Source organism: Poecilia latipinna, unplaced genomic scaffold, assembly GCF_001443285.1.
Source record: "Poecilia latipinna isolate Pla-1442-1.1 unplaced genomic scaffold, P_latipinna-1.0 Scaffold1519, whole genome shotgun sequence".
Lineage (NCBI taxonomy): Eukaryota > Metazoa > Chordata > Actinopteri > Cyprinodontiformes > Poeciliidae > Poecilia > Poecilia latipinna.
Window position 1 is genome coordinate 126471 of NW_015114135.1, and position 16849 is coordinate 143319.

At 36.6% G+C, this 16849-nt stretch overlaps 1 protein-coding gene and 1 pseudogene across 3 annotated transcripts in view; both read right to left on the reverse strand.

Moving 5' to 3' along the window:
- tescb (tescalcin b) overlaps positions 1-2908 on the reverse strand; it is an 8522-nt gene extending 5614 nt beyond the window's left edge. For all 3 annotated transcript variants that reach the window (XM_015058136.1, XM_015058135.1, XM_015058134.1), the window contains exons 1-4: positions 2817-2908; positions 2624-2719; positions 2041-2110; positions 1731-1811 (exon numbers count right to left, since the gene is read on the reverse strand). In XM_015058136.1, coding sequence (XP_014913622.1) covers positions 1731-1811; positions 2041-2110; positions 2624-2687 — 215 coding nt within the window. In that variant the 5' untranslated portion in view covers positions 2688-2719; positions 2817-2908. The remainder of the gene's footprint in view (positions 1-1730; positions 1812-2040; positions 2111-2623; positions 2720-2816) is intronic.
- Positions 2909-5993: 3085 nt separating this feature from the next.
- On the reverse strand, positions 5994-15403 carry LOC106963295 (protein NLRC3-like; annotated as a pseudogene).
- Positions 15404-16849: the final 1446 nt, after the last annotated feature.

Here is a 16849-nt window from a genome sequence, read left to right on the forward strand (position 1 = left end):
AAAGAGACCCCCCACGGAGGTTGAGGGGGAAAAAAAAAAAAAAAAATTATATATGGGATGTACCACCGACAAATAACTGAAGTGGCTGATATCAGGAAATCCTACCAATGGCTGGAAAAAGCTGGACTCAAGGACAGCACAGAGGCTCTCATCCTGGCTACACAGGAACAGGCCCTAAACACCAGAGCAATAGAGGCTCAGATCTACCACACCAGACAAGACCCAAGGTGTAGGTTGTGCAAGGAGGAACCTGAGACAGTCCAGCACATAACAGCAGGGTGCAAGATGCTGGCAGGGAAAGCGTACATGGAAAGACATAACCAAGTGGCGAGCATAGTGTACAGGAACATCTGTGCAGAATATGGACTGGAAGCCCCGAGCTTGAAGTGGGGAACACCCCCAAAGGTGGTGGAGAATGACCGAGCTAAGATCCTGTGGGACTTCCAGATCCAGACAGACAAGATGGTAATGGCGAACCAACTGGACATTGTGGTGGTGGATAAAGAACAGAGGAAAGCCGTTGTGGTGGATGTAGCAATACCAAGTGACCACAACATCAGGAAAAAGGAGCATGAGAAACTGGAGAAATACCAGGGCATCAGAGAGGAACTGGAAAAGGCCTGGAAGGTGAAGACCACAGTGGTGCCTGTGGTCATCGGGGTCCTCAGGCAGTCACCCCCAAACTGGAGCAGTGGCTAAAACAGATCCCGGGAACAACATCAGACATCTCAGTTCAGAAATGTGCAGTTCTAGGCACAGCCAAGATACTGGAGGAACCCTCAAGCTCCCAGGCCTCTGGTAGAGGACCCGAGCTCAGAGGATGAAAGAGAGACCACCCGCGGAGGGTGAGAAGGGAATTTTTATATTTTTTTTTATATATATACATGTTAAATCTGTCTCTTTCACTTTAATTTCGAATCTAATAAATTAATATTAGTTTGTTACTTTCACTTTAAATTATTCGTCACTCCTGCAACAAACGTGACAGATTTACGCCGCGTCTCTTCAGCAAGAAACCAAATGGTGATGTTAGTTCTTATTAAAAGAGTAATGCCTGCATTTTTGGATCACCCTTCAAGATAAGACTGGTCAGAGCTTGTGATTGGCTGGACATTGTTTTGTTCAGCAAACAGCTGACAGCACACGGGTAACCCCCATTTCCTGCACAGAGCATTTATGGGGAAGGTAAAAGTGCTGACACCATCCTGCATTGGCAATAAGCTGTGACACATCCAGTCCATATATGTCTTCATGAATGACTTTTTAGTTTAGAACAAAACTGTCTCTTTCTCTTTCTAGCATAAACCACATGTCATTGTCCATATATGGTAGTGCTTCCTGTTGCAAGGACAGGAACTATTGATTTCTTTTGTCTTAATCAAGATATGAAATTAATTATGTGCTGTAAAAAAAGAAAACATGGAAGTGAAAATAAAATTCATTTATATTTTACATTTCTTTCTTTGTATGTTTTTAAATAAGATGATATTTTTGCTTTAAGATAAAGATAATTGTAAGACAATATGAGAAAAATCAAAAATTACTATTAAATATGTTTCACATTGCTGCAATGTTCCACAGATTTCTTTGGTACACTCTTGGCTTTTTGCAATATTTTTTATTTTAATTGTTTTACGTTTTACAGGATATTTAGAGGAATTAAATAAAAAAGAATAAATAAGAAATCATTATTCATAAATGCAGAATTAAGATTCATCGCTGCACCGTACCTTCGGTTAAAGAAAGCCTCTATGATCTCTTTGCGAATGGGATTGTATTTCAGAGAAGAGATGCCCAGGAAATCTTCCCTCCTGAGGGAAGTAAAGTTAAGATGTCAAACTTGGTGTAATATCCCAGCCAGCATAATATGTGATTAGTTTCATGTTAGATGAGATGACTGAAGCTTTGTAATTAAGGTTTCCAGCTTTAAAAACAATCAAGTTGGCATAGCATGATTTGTAACTGACTGGAAATGGCTTGTAAATGACTGAAGTAGTCAAGATCCAAGAAATCAGCGAAAATAAGGAACTTACAGCTTACCTTAAAACATCATCTCCATCACTCAGCTGTTTGAACCTCTTGTGGAGGACTCTAATCTGCCTAAGTGAAACTGAAAACAAACCACAAAGCGAGCAAATACTGTAAATAATCATGCAATTTGTAAGTTTAAGCTGGAAATTCAAGGGTCCCTTTTCACTTATGGAAGCTTCCCAGCAACCTGTTTTGTGTATTCAAATTTCATTTTCCACTCTTTTAGTTTGCATCCTGTGCGTCTACCAATAAACTTCTGAGAGAATAGAGGAGTTCACTTGACAAGTGGTGAACAGTAATCTATTATTAACAGCATTGTGCTTTGTAAAGGATAATGTTACACTTCCCTGAACTTTCACTCTAAATTATTCACCACTCCTGCGTCACACTTGACAGATTTACGCGTCTTTTTCACCAAATGGTGGTTTCTTATTAAAAGAATAACGATTGCTTCTTCTTCTTCTTTTTTTTTTTTTTTTTTGCATCCCGCTTCAAGACAAGACTGAAAAATGAAAAAGCATTTCCGTTTCACGAAGCTCTTTATACTTCCTTCTCGTCCGGCAGGGATTGATAACAGATAATGATTACTCACAGCCAGTTTTCTCCGACAGGTCATGGTGTTCAATCGGAGCCGGTGTAGACTTTAGTGCTCCCATCGTTGCTGAAGGCTCTCTCTCCCCTCTCCGACCTGTGGAGTTGTCTAGGCACCACGCAGCCCAGGATGTACTCGACAGGGATCAATGCGATCATGTTTCACAAAAATCCGTGTCCATATTAGTGTTTACCTCAGATCCCCGGGCTCCCACCTGTTTTCGCTTTCGTGTGGAGGCCAAGCAGTTCTCATCCCCCTGCAGGCAGCGACGGCTACTTCCGCAACACCCGTTCCTATGACGACACGGTCCTAAAAACAAACCGGTAACGTCTGATTTAGATGTCTGAAGCTTTTAATTACTTAATGGCTGGTTTGAGTGGAGTAAAAGGAGACATTATTTTAATTTAGGTTAATCATATTGAGTTAAAATATCATTGAACGATTCAGTTATTTCAATAACTCAATTCAGTAAGAGAAACGCATGTTGATTAATTATTTCTGTTAATTATATTTTTAACCTTACAGCTATATAAGTAAATCAGACTTGCATGAGAACAACAAAAAGCACGTTTTACTTACAGAAATTAGACCTTAATAAATGTACCTTGAAGGTTATTTTCTATAGGTACTTTTAATTTGACCACTAGCTTTAGCAGAATGCACATTAATTTAGTGAAAATGACTAATGTCACCCTTCTTTTTTCATTCTGAGTCAGTAGGTTCACTTGATGACACACTTGATTTATTCTTAGACGGAAAAAAAAAAATCTAAGTTGGTGGTTACAATCAACCAGAAGCTTCAGCTCTAAAGTTACAAGAGCAGCATAAAAATGAGATAAACTGACTATATAAGTTCACATAATTAACCCCTGGCATAAATAACAATAAATATAAACATTTCAATAAAGGAATGAGAATGCATTCACACATAACATTCAAAGACTATCCCACGATTGTAACAAAAACATTACTTTATATATATAAAAAAAGACTAACAACAGAGAAAAAAACTAATTGGTGATTAACATCCAATATAGCAGCTTCTGTCCATATCCATAACAAATAAATACAATAAATAAAGCTAAGCAAAGTACACAGTGATTAATTCCCAATGAACAGTTGACAAAATAGTTTACATTTGCAAAATAAAATACAGCTGAAATGGACAACGTTCAAAATATATATTCTAAACATGGTGAAAATGCACATGAAACCCTACACATGATTAGATTTGTCTAAAATAAATGCTAAAATATAATACTGGTAAGGAAAACACAGAGCTGATCCTAATACATACCACAGTTACAGACGGCAACAGAAAAAGGCTAACTGTCACTGGTAGCTATGGTAACCACCAACTGTCAACTTAACAATAAAAGTCATGATAAAATAACTAAACAAAACTAATTTGTAAAATAAATAAACCAGTTTTAACAAACTTCACATCTACATTAATGTTCCTAAAAACCCATTTAAACTGCGAATCCTATTTGCAGTTCAAATTAATTATTTTAAAAACAGAAGAAAAATGATGCACATCTTTTTAGATCCTTGTTGCAAATCAAAATCTAAAAAGTGTGGCATGAATTTCTATGCAAACCCATGTACTCTGTTACCCCTAAATAAAATCCAGCACATCCAGTTGCCTAAAGAAATTACCCAATTTATGAACTAAGATTTGTTGAAGAATGTTAGTGGAAGGCCAGGAAGGACACTGCACATTTCGGAGATAAAGGTGCAGGAATGTTTAAGAACCCATTTCTTTAAAATGTTGTTTAAATTATGAGTAGTATTACATATAATTTAGTCTTTTGCAGAATAATTTATTCCTTTGAACTTTTCCTTAATCACATTGCATACTGATTGACAAAGGCAAAATCATGCAGTTGTGAAGTACAGGAAGCTATCATTTGCAGCTGTTACAGCTGAATATGTTTCCAAACCAAATAAGCTTAAAATTTCTGTGACTAGTTTTGTGCTGAGGGATGTATATGTAAATATATAAGTTATATGTTCTCCAGAAAATCGTTATCAGATCTTTGCAGCTCATCTCTAACAGGTTCAGATTACTGCAACTCATTAATTCCCCGGAGTGGTTAAAAAAAAACCCTAATTCAACGAAATCAAAAACACCAGACACCAAAAGAAATGTTACTGCACTAACTGAACCAAACCTCAGAGAAAGACTTTTTGTGGTTATGGTAGTTGCTTACATCAGTCCTGCTGCACATTATGCATTATGTAGCATGAGGTTTAAGATGTCTAAGAGTCAGCAGTATAAACCACAGTACCAGTAACAAGTTTCTGCCCCGTTTGAGTCATTTGAAAATTCCATTTAATACTAAATTCGACTTAATAAAAAGATAATCTTGACAGATAACGCCCCCCCTCAGCCCCGCTCCCAAAAAATCCCTAGTAACATATAAAAAAATGTGTGAAGGAAGGAACCCAAGATCAGTAGATTAGGAAGGAAAAACAAGCAGTAAAAGAGTAAATAGGGCATTATTAATAATTTGATTATTTTTGTAATCAAATATAAATTATCTAAAAAAATAATATGAACCATATAAGTTCTATTATTCAAATTTGGAATCTAAAAAAGAAATCATAAAAAATACTGTATAAATTGTGTTACCTGCAGTACTTCAATGAGCCGCATGGGGGCAACACAGGAACACATTTGTGTGTTTTCCAGCCCAACTAGATGCTAGCAGTGGTTAGCATTATTTAGCAGGAAAAGTTTGTATTCAGTTTCTTCGTGTGGAGTTTGCATGTCCTCCATGTCCATTGATAGGTTTTCATTATGCAAACTCAAATCCTTCAGCAAGCAAATATGATGATCTTAATACAACACTGTAAGTATTTACTTTAAAGATTATTTAAAAATACATTTTTATCCATGTTAAATTTATGCACACATTATACTAGAATTTTTGTTTTTTTTAAATTGAACAAATAAAATCACATTCCTCTTGATAATTTACAAAAACTCAGTAAAGCATAGATACCAAGCAACTGTGTGGTTGCCTAAGTGTTCACTGAACAAACACACTGAAACAAAAGAAAACAGGTTTCCGACTGAAACTAATCAAACCTACAAACAAGGTGACCACTCCCTTTGTTTCTGGCATTACACCGCCCTCTTGTGTGCAAATGATCTAATTACCACATGAAATCAAAACCACTGAATAAAAAAAAAAAATAAAAAATAAAAAAAATCACTGTAGTTCCTTTTCCAGTGTAACATAACACCCAGAACCAGTTGCTCAGACTGACTAAATTCAAACTATATCATGCAAAGAAAAAAAGAAAAGAAAAAAAAAACTAATTACAGATTAAATTCCATGAATATTTAGTTGTTTTGAACTTGTAGGCCGCATACTGCTGCTATCAGGTTCCCCCAGGCTGCACCCTGACCCACCACCAAAATCTCATCATAGAAGTTTTGAGGAAATTTCATAACATATAATGCTTCAGAATATATAAAACAATATTTTATTATTGACTTGAGATTGTCGAAACGTAATATCACATAGAAGCTCAGAACTGTACACTGAGTCTAGATTGCCTCTGCCTACGCAAAATTATAATTTCAGGAGTCTTCCCATCCAAAACGGGACAAAACTTAAGACAACTTATGCCATAGATAGTCAAGTTTAAAGCGTTTGTGAATTTACATAGTCCAAGAATATAACTTTTAGGTAAACATTTGTGGTAGCCAAGCAGGACGTTATTTCATATCAATTCTAATTTATTCAATTTCTCTCTCAGTGTCCCCAACAGGGCTTGTTCTTTGAGCAGACTTTGATCTGTCACAATCAATGCCTGCAGTTTGAAGTCATCATTCTTCTGTAAGTCAGTCAGTAACTTCACTGATTCTTCTAAATGACTGTTGCTCAGCTCCAGCTCTCTCAGGTGTGAAGGGTTTGACCTCAGAGCCGCAGCGAGCAGCTCACAGGTGCTGTCTTTAACAAAGGACAACCTGGGAAAAAATTGTTAAATGTCAAAGTCAAACGAAAGAGGGTGTATTATGAAGGTTTTAGAGATAATGTGCAAGTAATTAAAATTAAACCAAATATGACATTTTCCCCCTTGAGTAGAAAGTTAAAAAACGTTCATTGTTATGAAATGGTTTATCTACAGGTGAAAAGTGAAAAATAAACTGCAGATATACAATTGAGGATGTAAAATTAGTGTAGGACCATGGAAACTGTTCTTTGGCTCACAACTTCCTGATGTGAAATGACTAATGATCAAAACTGCTGAAACTGTGAGTGCCTTCAAATTAAGGCTAAAATAACCCACTTGTTTAGAACTGAAACATCATAAACTCACTGTTTCCTTTACTTTGCTACTGCAATGTAATGTTTTTTTGTTTGTTTGTTTGTTTCGGTCATGTAAACCACTTTCAATTGTTGCTGAAAATTAGCTATACAAATAAATTGCCTTGCCTTCCTAATTTACCTTCCACTTCATAAGTTAATCTGTATTTGCATATGTTTACCCTTTACATATGTTGTCTTATTGGAACAATAATGCAGGTTCTTCATTTAAATATTTTGCTCAGGACTCAAATCTGAACTTTAAATGACTTAAATTACTTGGTAATTTACTTTATTTGAAGGGGGTTGAATAAGACTGTCATGACACTTTCATAAACATGACATAACACCTGTCATGAACATGAATAAGCCTTCATGAATATTTATGACTTTTGTCATAAAGTGTCATTCGGTAAATTATGACACTTTTAATACAAAGTTGAAATTATTCAAAATGTCTTTGTTATGACATCTTGGCATTAACCAAGAAATCATTACTGTTTAAACTTTACCTTTAATAACATAAAGTTACCTGATTTTTAAAGTGCAATCAGTAATACTTTTATAACAAATTTATATCAATAATGATTTATTGGTTAATGTCAAGTTGTCATAACAAAGACATTTTGAATAATGTCAACTTTGTATTAAAAGTGTCATAATTAACCGAATGACAACAGTCATAAATATTCATGAAGGCTTATTCATGTTCATGACAGGTGTTATGTCATGTTTATGACAGTGTCATGACAGTCTTATTCACCCCCCTTCAAATAAAGTGTTACCAATTACTTCTTATTTGTTTATGCTCTTTTTCTGATTTTCCGAATTTTTCAAGGTAATTGTTGGAAATATTATGTGTTGTTGTCATTCTTACATGATTATTGATCTTACCATAGCAGTCTTATATTACTATAGATTTTTGTGATTTTCCTTTGGAAGTGTTGGTCTCTCACTGTCTGTGTTAAAACTTTTGACTGCTGTGTTGAAGACTTTCTCACACTGACAACAGCCCTCTGCCCTTAGGAGAAATCGCTCCCCAGGGAAAAGACAAAATGACCTTGTGTGTGTAGAACTTGCTGCTAACTTGTCTCTTCTGCCTATCCCTCCCTTCTCTGAAAATAAAAGACGAGCTCTAACTGGAAGTTATCTGAACGCGCGGTGGGCAGCTCGTTGGAGCGGTCCGCCGTATCTTCTCCTTTCTTGAAAGCTCGGTAAAAACTCACATAAGTTGTCTGTGGTTCATTTTACGTAGGTTGTCGAAAAATACCTATCAGTAATCACTAAAAAACATTTTGTTGTTGTTGTTCTTCACAAAACACATCCATTCAGTGTCACATAAACAACCACAACCAAGAAACATTTGGTTCAAATCTTCAGCTGTCCTACTAAAAAGACACAAAACAAGTCTCACCTCAGCACTTCTAATTTACATTCGGTTCTGCTCAGCCAATCACAGATCTGCTTCAGGCTCTCGTCCGTGAACTGGTTGTAAGTGAGGTTGAGCTCTCGGAGGAAAAAGCAACGACTGACAGCTAAAATCAGAGGCTTGGTTGTTGTGGTTGCAATGCAGCATGTCAGGCTGCAACAAAAGATTGAAATCCCAAACATTTAACAACAGTATTTCAGGTAACTTGATCTATCTAAAACAATAACACAAGTCATCTTTGGTGAAACAAGGTGAGAATTACATTGTTGGCACCTTGGTGAACATAAAGTTCAGTATATGGCTATATTTCCAATTTATAAATTACTGCTTGGGTGGAATTCTGCATTGATCTTTATCTCTATTGTAGAGAAAACAATGTGAGAGATGTGGTGCACATGATACGCACTTCAGTATCTCCAGTCGACAGCTTTGGTCTTCCAAGAACTTGGAAAGTTCTACAATTGCGTGTTCTTTCATGGTGTTTCTTCCCAGATCTAGATCTCTTAAATGAGCCGGGTTTGTCTTCAGAGATGAAGCCAACACGGCACAGCCTTCATCTGTTAAGCGACAACCTTGAAGTCTGTGGGCAATAAAAGTGAACTGAGCAGATTTTAAGGTCTTCAACATTTTCGAAATATTCTTTATCTAAATTTGTGTCTATATTTGTGCAGCATAAAGTCTTCCTCACCTCAGGGCTTCGAGTTCACTGTTTGGACTCTTCAGCAGTTCAGAAAGTTTCTGCACCCCAGCATCATCTATTGTGTTGGCTCCTAGGTCTAATTCCTTCAGCTGGTCGGGTTTGAGAGCTGTGGCCAGAGCAGTTGCACCATCCGCTTGTAGGTTTGTTTTGAAAAGCCTTGGGACAAAAGTAGATGTTTGCTCACTTTAAAAAAAAAAACCCCAGAAGAGTTTACCCAGTGGAAAGATTTAACTTAATCGATTTCCATGCACACAGTCAGTGCATCTGGTTGGCCTAAACGCCACAAAATAAACAATCAGTCAATAAATATTGATTGTGCTTTTGAAAGGCTCAAAAATATAAATAAAACAATGAGTACATTCATTTTTCTACTCTGCACCTTGTGGGCTGAAGATGAAAACTGGAAAACAATAACTGTCTTACAATTGCATCCCTACTAAAACAGTCTTTAGATAATCATGCATTTAATTATTTTTGATTCAAATGTTTTTCTTTTTAGGTGCTTAGATTTCGTAGAAGTGGAGGGCTTTCTTACCACAACCGTTGCAGCTTACTGTCAGGGTGCTGCAAGAAGTTAAAAAGCTGATTGACTGATGTTCTACTGAAGCTGTTCCTGCTCAGATCCAAGTTTTGTAGATAAGACGGATTGGAGCAGAGAGCTGATGCCACACGTGTGCATCCTTTCTCTTCAAGACCACACCCAGAGAGTCTGCAGAGAAACGGTTTTATTTCACCATGATCACGTGGAAATTTATACTTAATCACAAAAGTCTTATTAATTGATTTACACAAAATCTTGCAAATCATGAACTCTCATATTTCAATGATCTTGTGAATGTTTGCACTATCCACAAGACAAAGTGTACATTTATGATCTGATCTAAGAGTAGTACTTATAAAATCTGGAAAATGTTTTACCTTAAAGTTTCCAAATGGCAATTCTTTACAACGCCAGAAAGCAGCTTCATTCCCTCATCATTAAGTTTATTTTTGCTGAGGTCCAGCTCTCTCAGATGAGAATGGTTAGACATTATTCCTCTGGCCAAAGACTGGCATCCTGTTGTTGTCATGCCGCACCGTTTTAATCTGCATCACAGAACAAAAGTGACATAAAAACATTAATCAAGAAAAGATCAGACCATGTTCTGTCCTTAGTTTTACGAGAGACAAATGTTTTATGTTTCAACCAGTATTAGTTTGGAAGCATTTTTGCCTCTTATTTCATGAAAGTTATGCTATACATATGAGTAGTGGCAGCTCATTCCAAGAATAGAGCATTGGGTAAACTAGTCCTTCTGCGCACTTCAGAAATAAAGCCTGTTTTGCAAGTAAACAGTAACTAAAAAATGCAACTAAATATAGAAAAGTAGCCCCGATTCCTTTGAAAAATAAACAACCCTTTAAATCTAGTGCCTTGAAGATATTTTCAGCTTTATTATCTAGATGGAGTTTTCAACTAAATGTTTATACAGTGTTTACACTGTTCACAGTCTGTTCCCTATAGATCTGACATGCAAAACACGCATCAGGAAATTTGTCTGGAGAAACTGACTGACTGCTTTTTCCCCTTTTGAGTTCCTGTTCTGGTTAGTGGGGATGAATAGCTGAACGTGGCACTGGTGAGTGCTTGTTATGACTAGGAAAGCTCAGTTTAAATTAACTTTACTTGCCATTTCGAACTCCTTTGGTGCTGAACTCTAAAAAGACACAATAGTGTCTCAGGTCTATCCAAGAAACCTTGCTTGCAAAAAATTGCAAATCAACAAATTCATACTCTAAATCTGAATTAAAAAGGGAAGGATTTATACATATTTTACCGGAGTTTTGAAAGTTTGCAGTTGGCATCCTGCAGGCTGTCAGCGAGCAGCTGCACTCCGGAGTCGTTCAGAGTATTTCCACTTAGATCCAGCTCTTCCAGTCCTCCAGACTTCATGGTAAGAACTGAAGAAACATAACTGCAGCACCTGTCAGTGAGGTTACTCTCACTTAACCTGAGTTGAGCAAGAAAATTATGGTAAGAAATCTTGTGCACCAAGTAGAAAAAGGTCAACATGAGTTAGGTTTACTTACAAAGCTGTCTTTGCTACTTTAAGCACCGGCAGCAGCCGCTCTAGGACTGCTTCAGATCCGTAGTACTTTCTCAGATCGAAGACAGACAAGTCTTCATTGGAAACAAGCAGCACGAAAGCCAGAGCTGACCAATGGGCCGGTAAAATTTTGCTGACATCCCCTGAATTGTAATACTTTTGGACTTGCTCCACAAGAGATTGGTCTCCTAACTCATTTAAGCAATGGAATAGATTGATACCCTTGTTGGAATACGAGGTCTTCTGGATTTTACGGTGAATGTAGTTGATTGTCTCCTCTCGGCTCGGTGGAAGTTTGTCCTTATCTCCAAAGATTTTCTGAAGAAGCCCCTGATTTTTGTCTTGAGACAGACCCACCAGGAACCGTAAGAACAAGTCCCATCGTCCCTGATCACTGCTCAAAGCCATGTCCACAGCACTTTTGTGTAGAAAGATAATTGGACTTTCTCCTCCCTCGGAAACCGGTATCACAGTGTTTGGGCTGAGAAGATTTTTTCGCCGATCCACGAAGGTCTTGTGTACATACAGAGCTGCAAGGAACTCCTGAACGCTTAAATGTATGAAAGAGTAAACTTCCTTTTTGTGAAGACCCGATTCTTTTCTTATGATCTGTGTGCAAACGCCCGAGTAAACAGCAGCTTGTTTCAGATCGATGTCGCATTCCTTCAAATCTTCTTCACTAAAGACTATGTTGCCATTTTGTAGCTGCTCAAATGCCAGTTTTCCCAATTTCATGATCATGTCTCTGTCAGTATCACCTCCTTGGTAATCTTTTTGATTTTTCAGCTCTGTCTGTTTGATCAGGAAATGCATGTACATTTCTGTTAGGGTTTTTGGGAGCTCAGCTTGATCCTCTTTCATGAGGAGGCTTTGAAGTGCTGTGGCTGAAATCCAGCAAAACATGGGGATGTGGCACATTATGTAAAGACTTCTCAAAGGTTTTGACAAAAGATGCCCCAAGACCTTCTGAGTAACAGTCTTGTCACTGATTTTCTTTTTAAAGTATTCCTCCTTTTGCTCGTCGTTAAAACCTCGTACCTCTGTCACCCTGTTGATGTGCTTTGGAGGAATCTTATTGGCTGCGGCTGGTCGAGTTGTGATCCACACAGAAGCTTTGGGCAGCAGTTGGCCTTTGAATAAGTTTGTGAGTAATATGTCTACTGTTGTTTTCTTAGCAGGATTGCGACACATCTCGTTCCTGTCAAAGTTCAGGGGAAATTTGCTTTCATCCAGGCCATCAAAGATGAACAAAAGTTTAGAGCTTTTGTAATCTGAAACATCTAAACACTCGACCTCTTCGAAATAGTAACGTATTAACTCAACGAGAGAGAACTTTTCCTCAATTATTAAGTTTAGATCTTAGACGGCTTCTCCGTCTGCCCAGTCCCGAGTGAATTTCTGCACAGCCACCGTTTTACCAATACCTGCAATTCCCTTTGTCAAAACTCTTCGCGGTGGATCTTCTTCATTTGATAAAGCACCGAAAATGTCATTGAGATCGATTTTTCTTTCTTCACTTGTAGGCCTTGTACACTCCAATTCAATAACCTCGTGTTCCCTGTTGACTTCACCACTGCCTCCCTCTGTGATGTAAAGCTCTGTATAGATTTTATTTAAATAAGTTGACAATGTTTCTTCTTCTGTTCCTTCAGACAGAGTCATTGTCCTCGACTGAAGGTAGGATTTTAGTTCATCCTGGCAATCTTGGATGTTCTCTGAAAGATTAAAACCAAAAATCAAATTTTAGATTCAAGATTTAAACTTCAAACATCATAAACATACAGCTCTGGAAAAAAATAAGAGACCACTGCACTGCAAATAATGATTTCTGAACTTTTCCTGACTTAAAACATTAGTATTGTTGTTTACTTTGCATTATTTGAGGTCTGAAAGCACTGCATCTTTCTCATTATTTTGACCATTTCCCATTTTCTGCAGATAAGTACTAAGTTTTTGCTGGGAACTTCTGAGACATGTTGTCTGTAGTTCATAAAATAAAAGAACAATGTTCATTTTACTCAAACATACACCTATAAAAACTAAAATCAGAGAAGCAGATACTTTTAAGTGGTCTCTTAATTTTGTCAAACTTTATATTTATATATTGGGTTTCATTGCATTGTAAAAGGGGTCAATTTTATTGTGCTATTTCTTTTATTTCTTTTTCATCTTCTGTTTGTGTCAAATTTTAGTGTAATACAAATAGTGCAAGCCACAGAGATGAACAGCTCTATACATCTTACCTTTGAGTTTTGGAGCGACACCCCTGACTTGATCTGTTGCGGCTGGAGCTGAAACAGAAATGAGCTGAAAACTTTAGGTCATTTTTAATCTGATTTGAAGAAAAATTCACAATTCTAAATTAGACAAATCTAAACTAAATCATAAATCAGACATGTTTTAAAATTAATTTCAAATTATTACCATGTGTGCAGTTTGTGTTGACAATAATATTGCCATTGCTTATGTTCACATTACTAAAACTGGGTGAGGTGATGACGCTTCCATTCTGGGCGGTGAGAACGTTGCCTACCGGTGCAGCTTGATCTAAAACAGAACAGACAACTTAGTTACATTTGTCCCATGTTTTTTTTTATGTAAATATTTTTACTTAACCTCAGAGGTGAGTAAATCTGCAAGGGTAAGACAGGAACCTAATTTTAAAAATTAAAACTTAGAAGCCATAAATAAAAAGTCTTCCTTATTGACAAAACATTACTTCATTCATTAAAAAGACATCCTGGGCCTACGTCAGCTAAATTATCTGCAAAACGTAGGACTAAATTCATACTGACTTGAAATTTCTGACATAATGACATGTTGTTATGCCATAAAGCTGCTCTCTCATTGTTTCCTTTTTCTAGTGTTTCAAAAAGCACATTATGTGGCTGTAAACAGAAATAAATGAAGTGGATCATGTGGAATATAACTGAATATGACAACAGCTGAAACTGAAAACTAATTTAGCTATTTTCTTGTACTTGGTGGTGACTTGACTTTGTAATTCTGATCTAAATGACTAATTTTGTTAATAATTGCCTTAGGTCAGATGCGTCAAACTCAAGGCACGGGGCCAGATTTTTATGTAGCTTTTAATGTAGCCTTCTAGGCTCCAAATTACATCAATAACTCCCTCCAGTTTTTCACAAATCTACAAACTTTACTCAGAAAATTCATATAAAATCAGCAGATGCCCAAGTTTTTCTGATTTTACCGACATTTTTTTCTCAAAAGTGATTGTTGCCTCAGCCTCGCATGATGTCAAGTTGCAATCTGTGACTGATACAGTGAATAATAAACACACATATTAGCATGAATACCGTAAGAATTCCTTGCAAATATTTCTAAATGATCACAAAATCTATGATTTTGATTGCAAAAATAACACAAAAACAGTCACAAACTCCTGGATGCACTGATGCAGTGTGAAAAGATGTTCATTATTGTTTCATTTTAAGAAACACCTATTGAATGCTGAAACAGCTATTTATTGATGTTTTAGCAATTGAATGGGTTTTGATACGGCCTAAAATGAAAATGAGTTTGACATCCCTGACTTAGGCACTTAAAATAGTTGTTCATAGATAAATCAAATCAACTGTCGTACACTTTTGATTTACTACCACCTCACCCACACCCACATACAGAAACAGGTTCTCACTCGATTTGACTGTCTCGAGTCCAGACAGAGGATGTGGGCTGCTATCGAATAACAATGTTCTCATTTCTGTCTTTGCCAACTTTTATTAAAATGTAACCGAATGGCATTCTGGACTAATCTCATTGAGTCACCAGTTTTTGTTTTGATAATTTGACAGATGATTGTCTTTCTGCTCTACATCTGAATTTACATCTACATCTCTATATCTGAATTTGTTCGGAACCGGACAAAAGAATCATTTGCTATGCTCGCTCTTCCTTCTCAAAGTCAAACCAAGCCTTGTAAATACAAAAGTGATTCACTGTAAAAATGAAGCTTTGATCTTACCATGTTGTGATGTCGCCATGTCGACAGCCTGACCAGTTGCAAACTGCCTCTCCATAGTCACACTATTTTAAACTCCAACAAGCAAACTAAGTGACTGAGACATTAAGTTTATCCTCTTCCTGTATGTCCATCCTGGCATGTCTGTCTGTTTTTGTTAGAAAATAAAAATGCTCTCCTCAAACCAACACTACTTCCTGCTGACTGACATAAAAAGGAAACCTAAGAGTTTGCAGCTGCCAGTTTCATTTGAATTTGGTCACGTGAGGCAAACATTGTGTTTTGTGTACGATATGACTCACATCTCTGTGTACTTATATCTCCAAGGACACAGACACACAATAAATGCACTTAAAGTAATAAAAGTGAATGACTTAGAATATGGTGCTTCAAATTCCATTTGGGTATAGTTTTCATTAAATAAGATATGATAAAATACTACAATTGTAGAAAAGAAATTTGTGGGAGTGGTTTTTGACAATTTATAAAGAAGTGCAAGGATTAAAGCAGAAGCAAAAATCCTCTCTCAGGTATATGTGTAAGTAGTTTGTGTAACTTGTGATTCTAAATGTATGTTTGAGGTATCTTTGAGGACTGACTACGAATGCTTGGATGTGATAAAAATGTGACTAACTGCAAATTTTTGTTTGTGTTTCTTTTTCTGTCAGTTTCCTGTAAGAGTGAATGAGTGAATGTGCGCTTCCTGTTTTAATGTTTTTAAGACCAAATGTTAGAAACCGATCCATTAGAATCCCTTAATTTTGTAAAAGAATGTGATGTTTGAGATTACTTTTAAGATCCTAGATTGTTTTGTGTTAGGGATAGCAATTTTATGTTGACTTTTCATGAAAAAAGAGAGAGATTTGTTACTTTGAAGGGTATAAGAGTGGTTCCATGGATGGCTTATCAGATTATTGTTATTATTATGTGTCAAACAATTCTTCTGTGTTATTTAATTGTTTTATTTTCAAGCTTAATACGAATTTAAAACTATTGTATACTACTGTATATATAGCCCTCTATTCAATTAACAAGGAAACCTTTGCAGTTCTCTGGTTCACCACAAGGAGGCAGCATCAATAAGCCAATAAACATTTTTCTAACAGCTAATCTTAATAAGGGGGTAATGTTTACATCGTTTATAAATGAAGCGTAATTAAATCTGCCATGAATGCTCAGGTTAGTTAGCATAGCCACCGATGGCCGCAGAGCTGCAAACATACAAATAAAATATCATTAGTAACTCTTGGTGGTTCTAACCTTTTACCTTAACCTATAAACCTTACTTTATGTAATAACATTAAATTTACAATACATGTATTTAATTATTAACTATAACATTTCTATATTACAAATGAACTAAAACGTATTCCAACTGTTTCAGCTGTTCGACAGTTAATCAAATATAATCAAATATAAATACAATTTACTCATCAAAACACTCACCTTGTTCCCTCATCAACCAAGCGCTAGCTAATTGATTGTCTGGACCTTAATTTGACTGCTCCTTAATTATTTCCTTTTCACTGCGACCCATGCACTCTCTCTCTCTCTCTCATTGCACGACGTTCAAACAGTTAATCGTCAGTTGCTGTCTGCAGTGTTGTGTCAGTCACCCAGCAACCCTGACCTCTAACGCCCTTTCAAAACAAAAGCATCAGCCGCAAAACAACAAACAACTCTTGGCCAAATGAGGAAACATA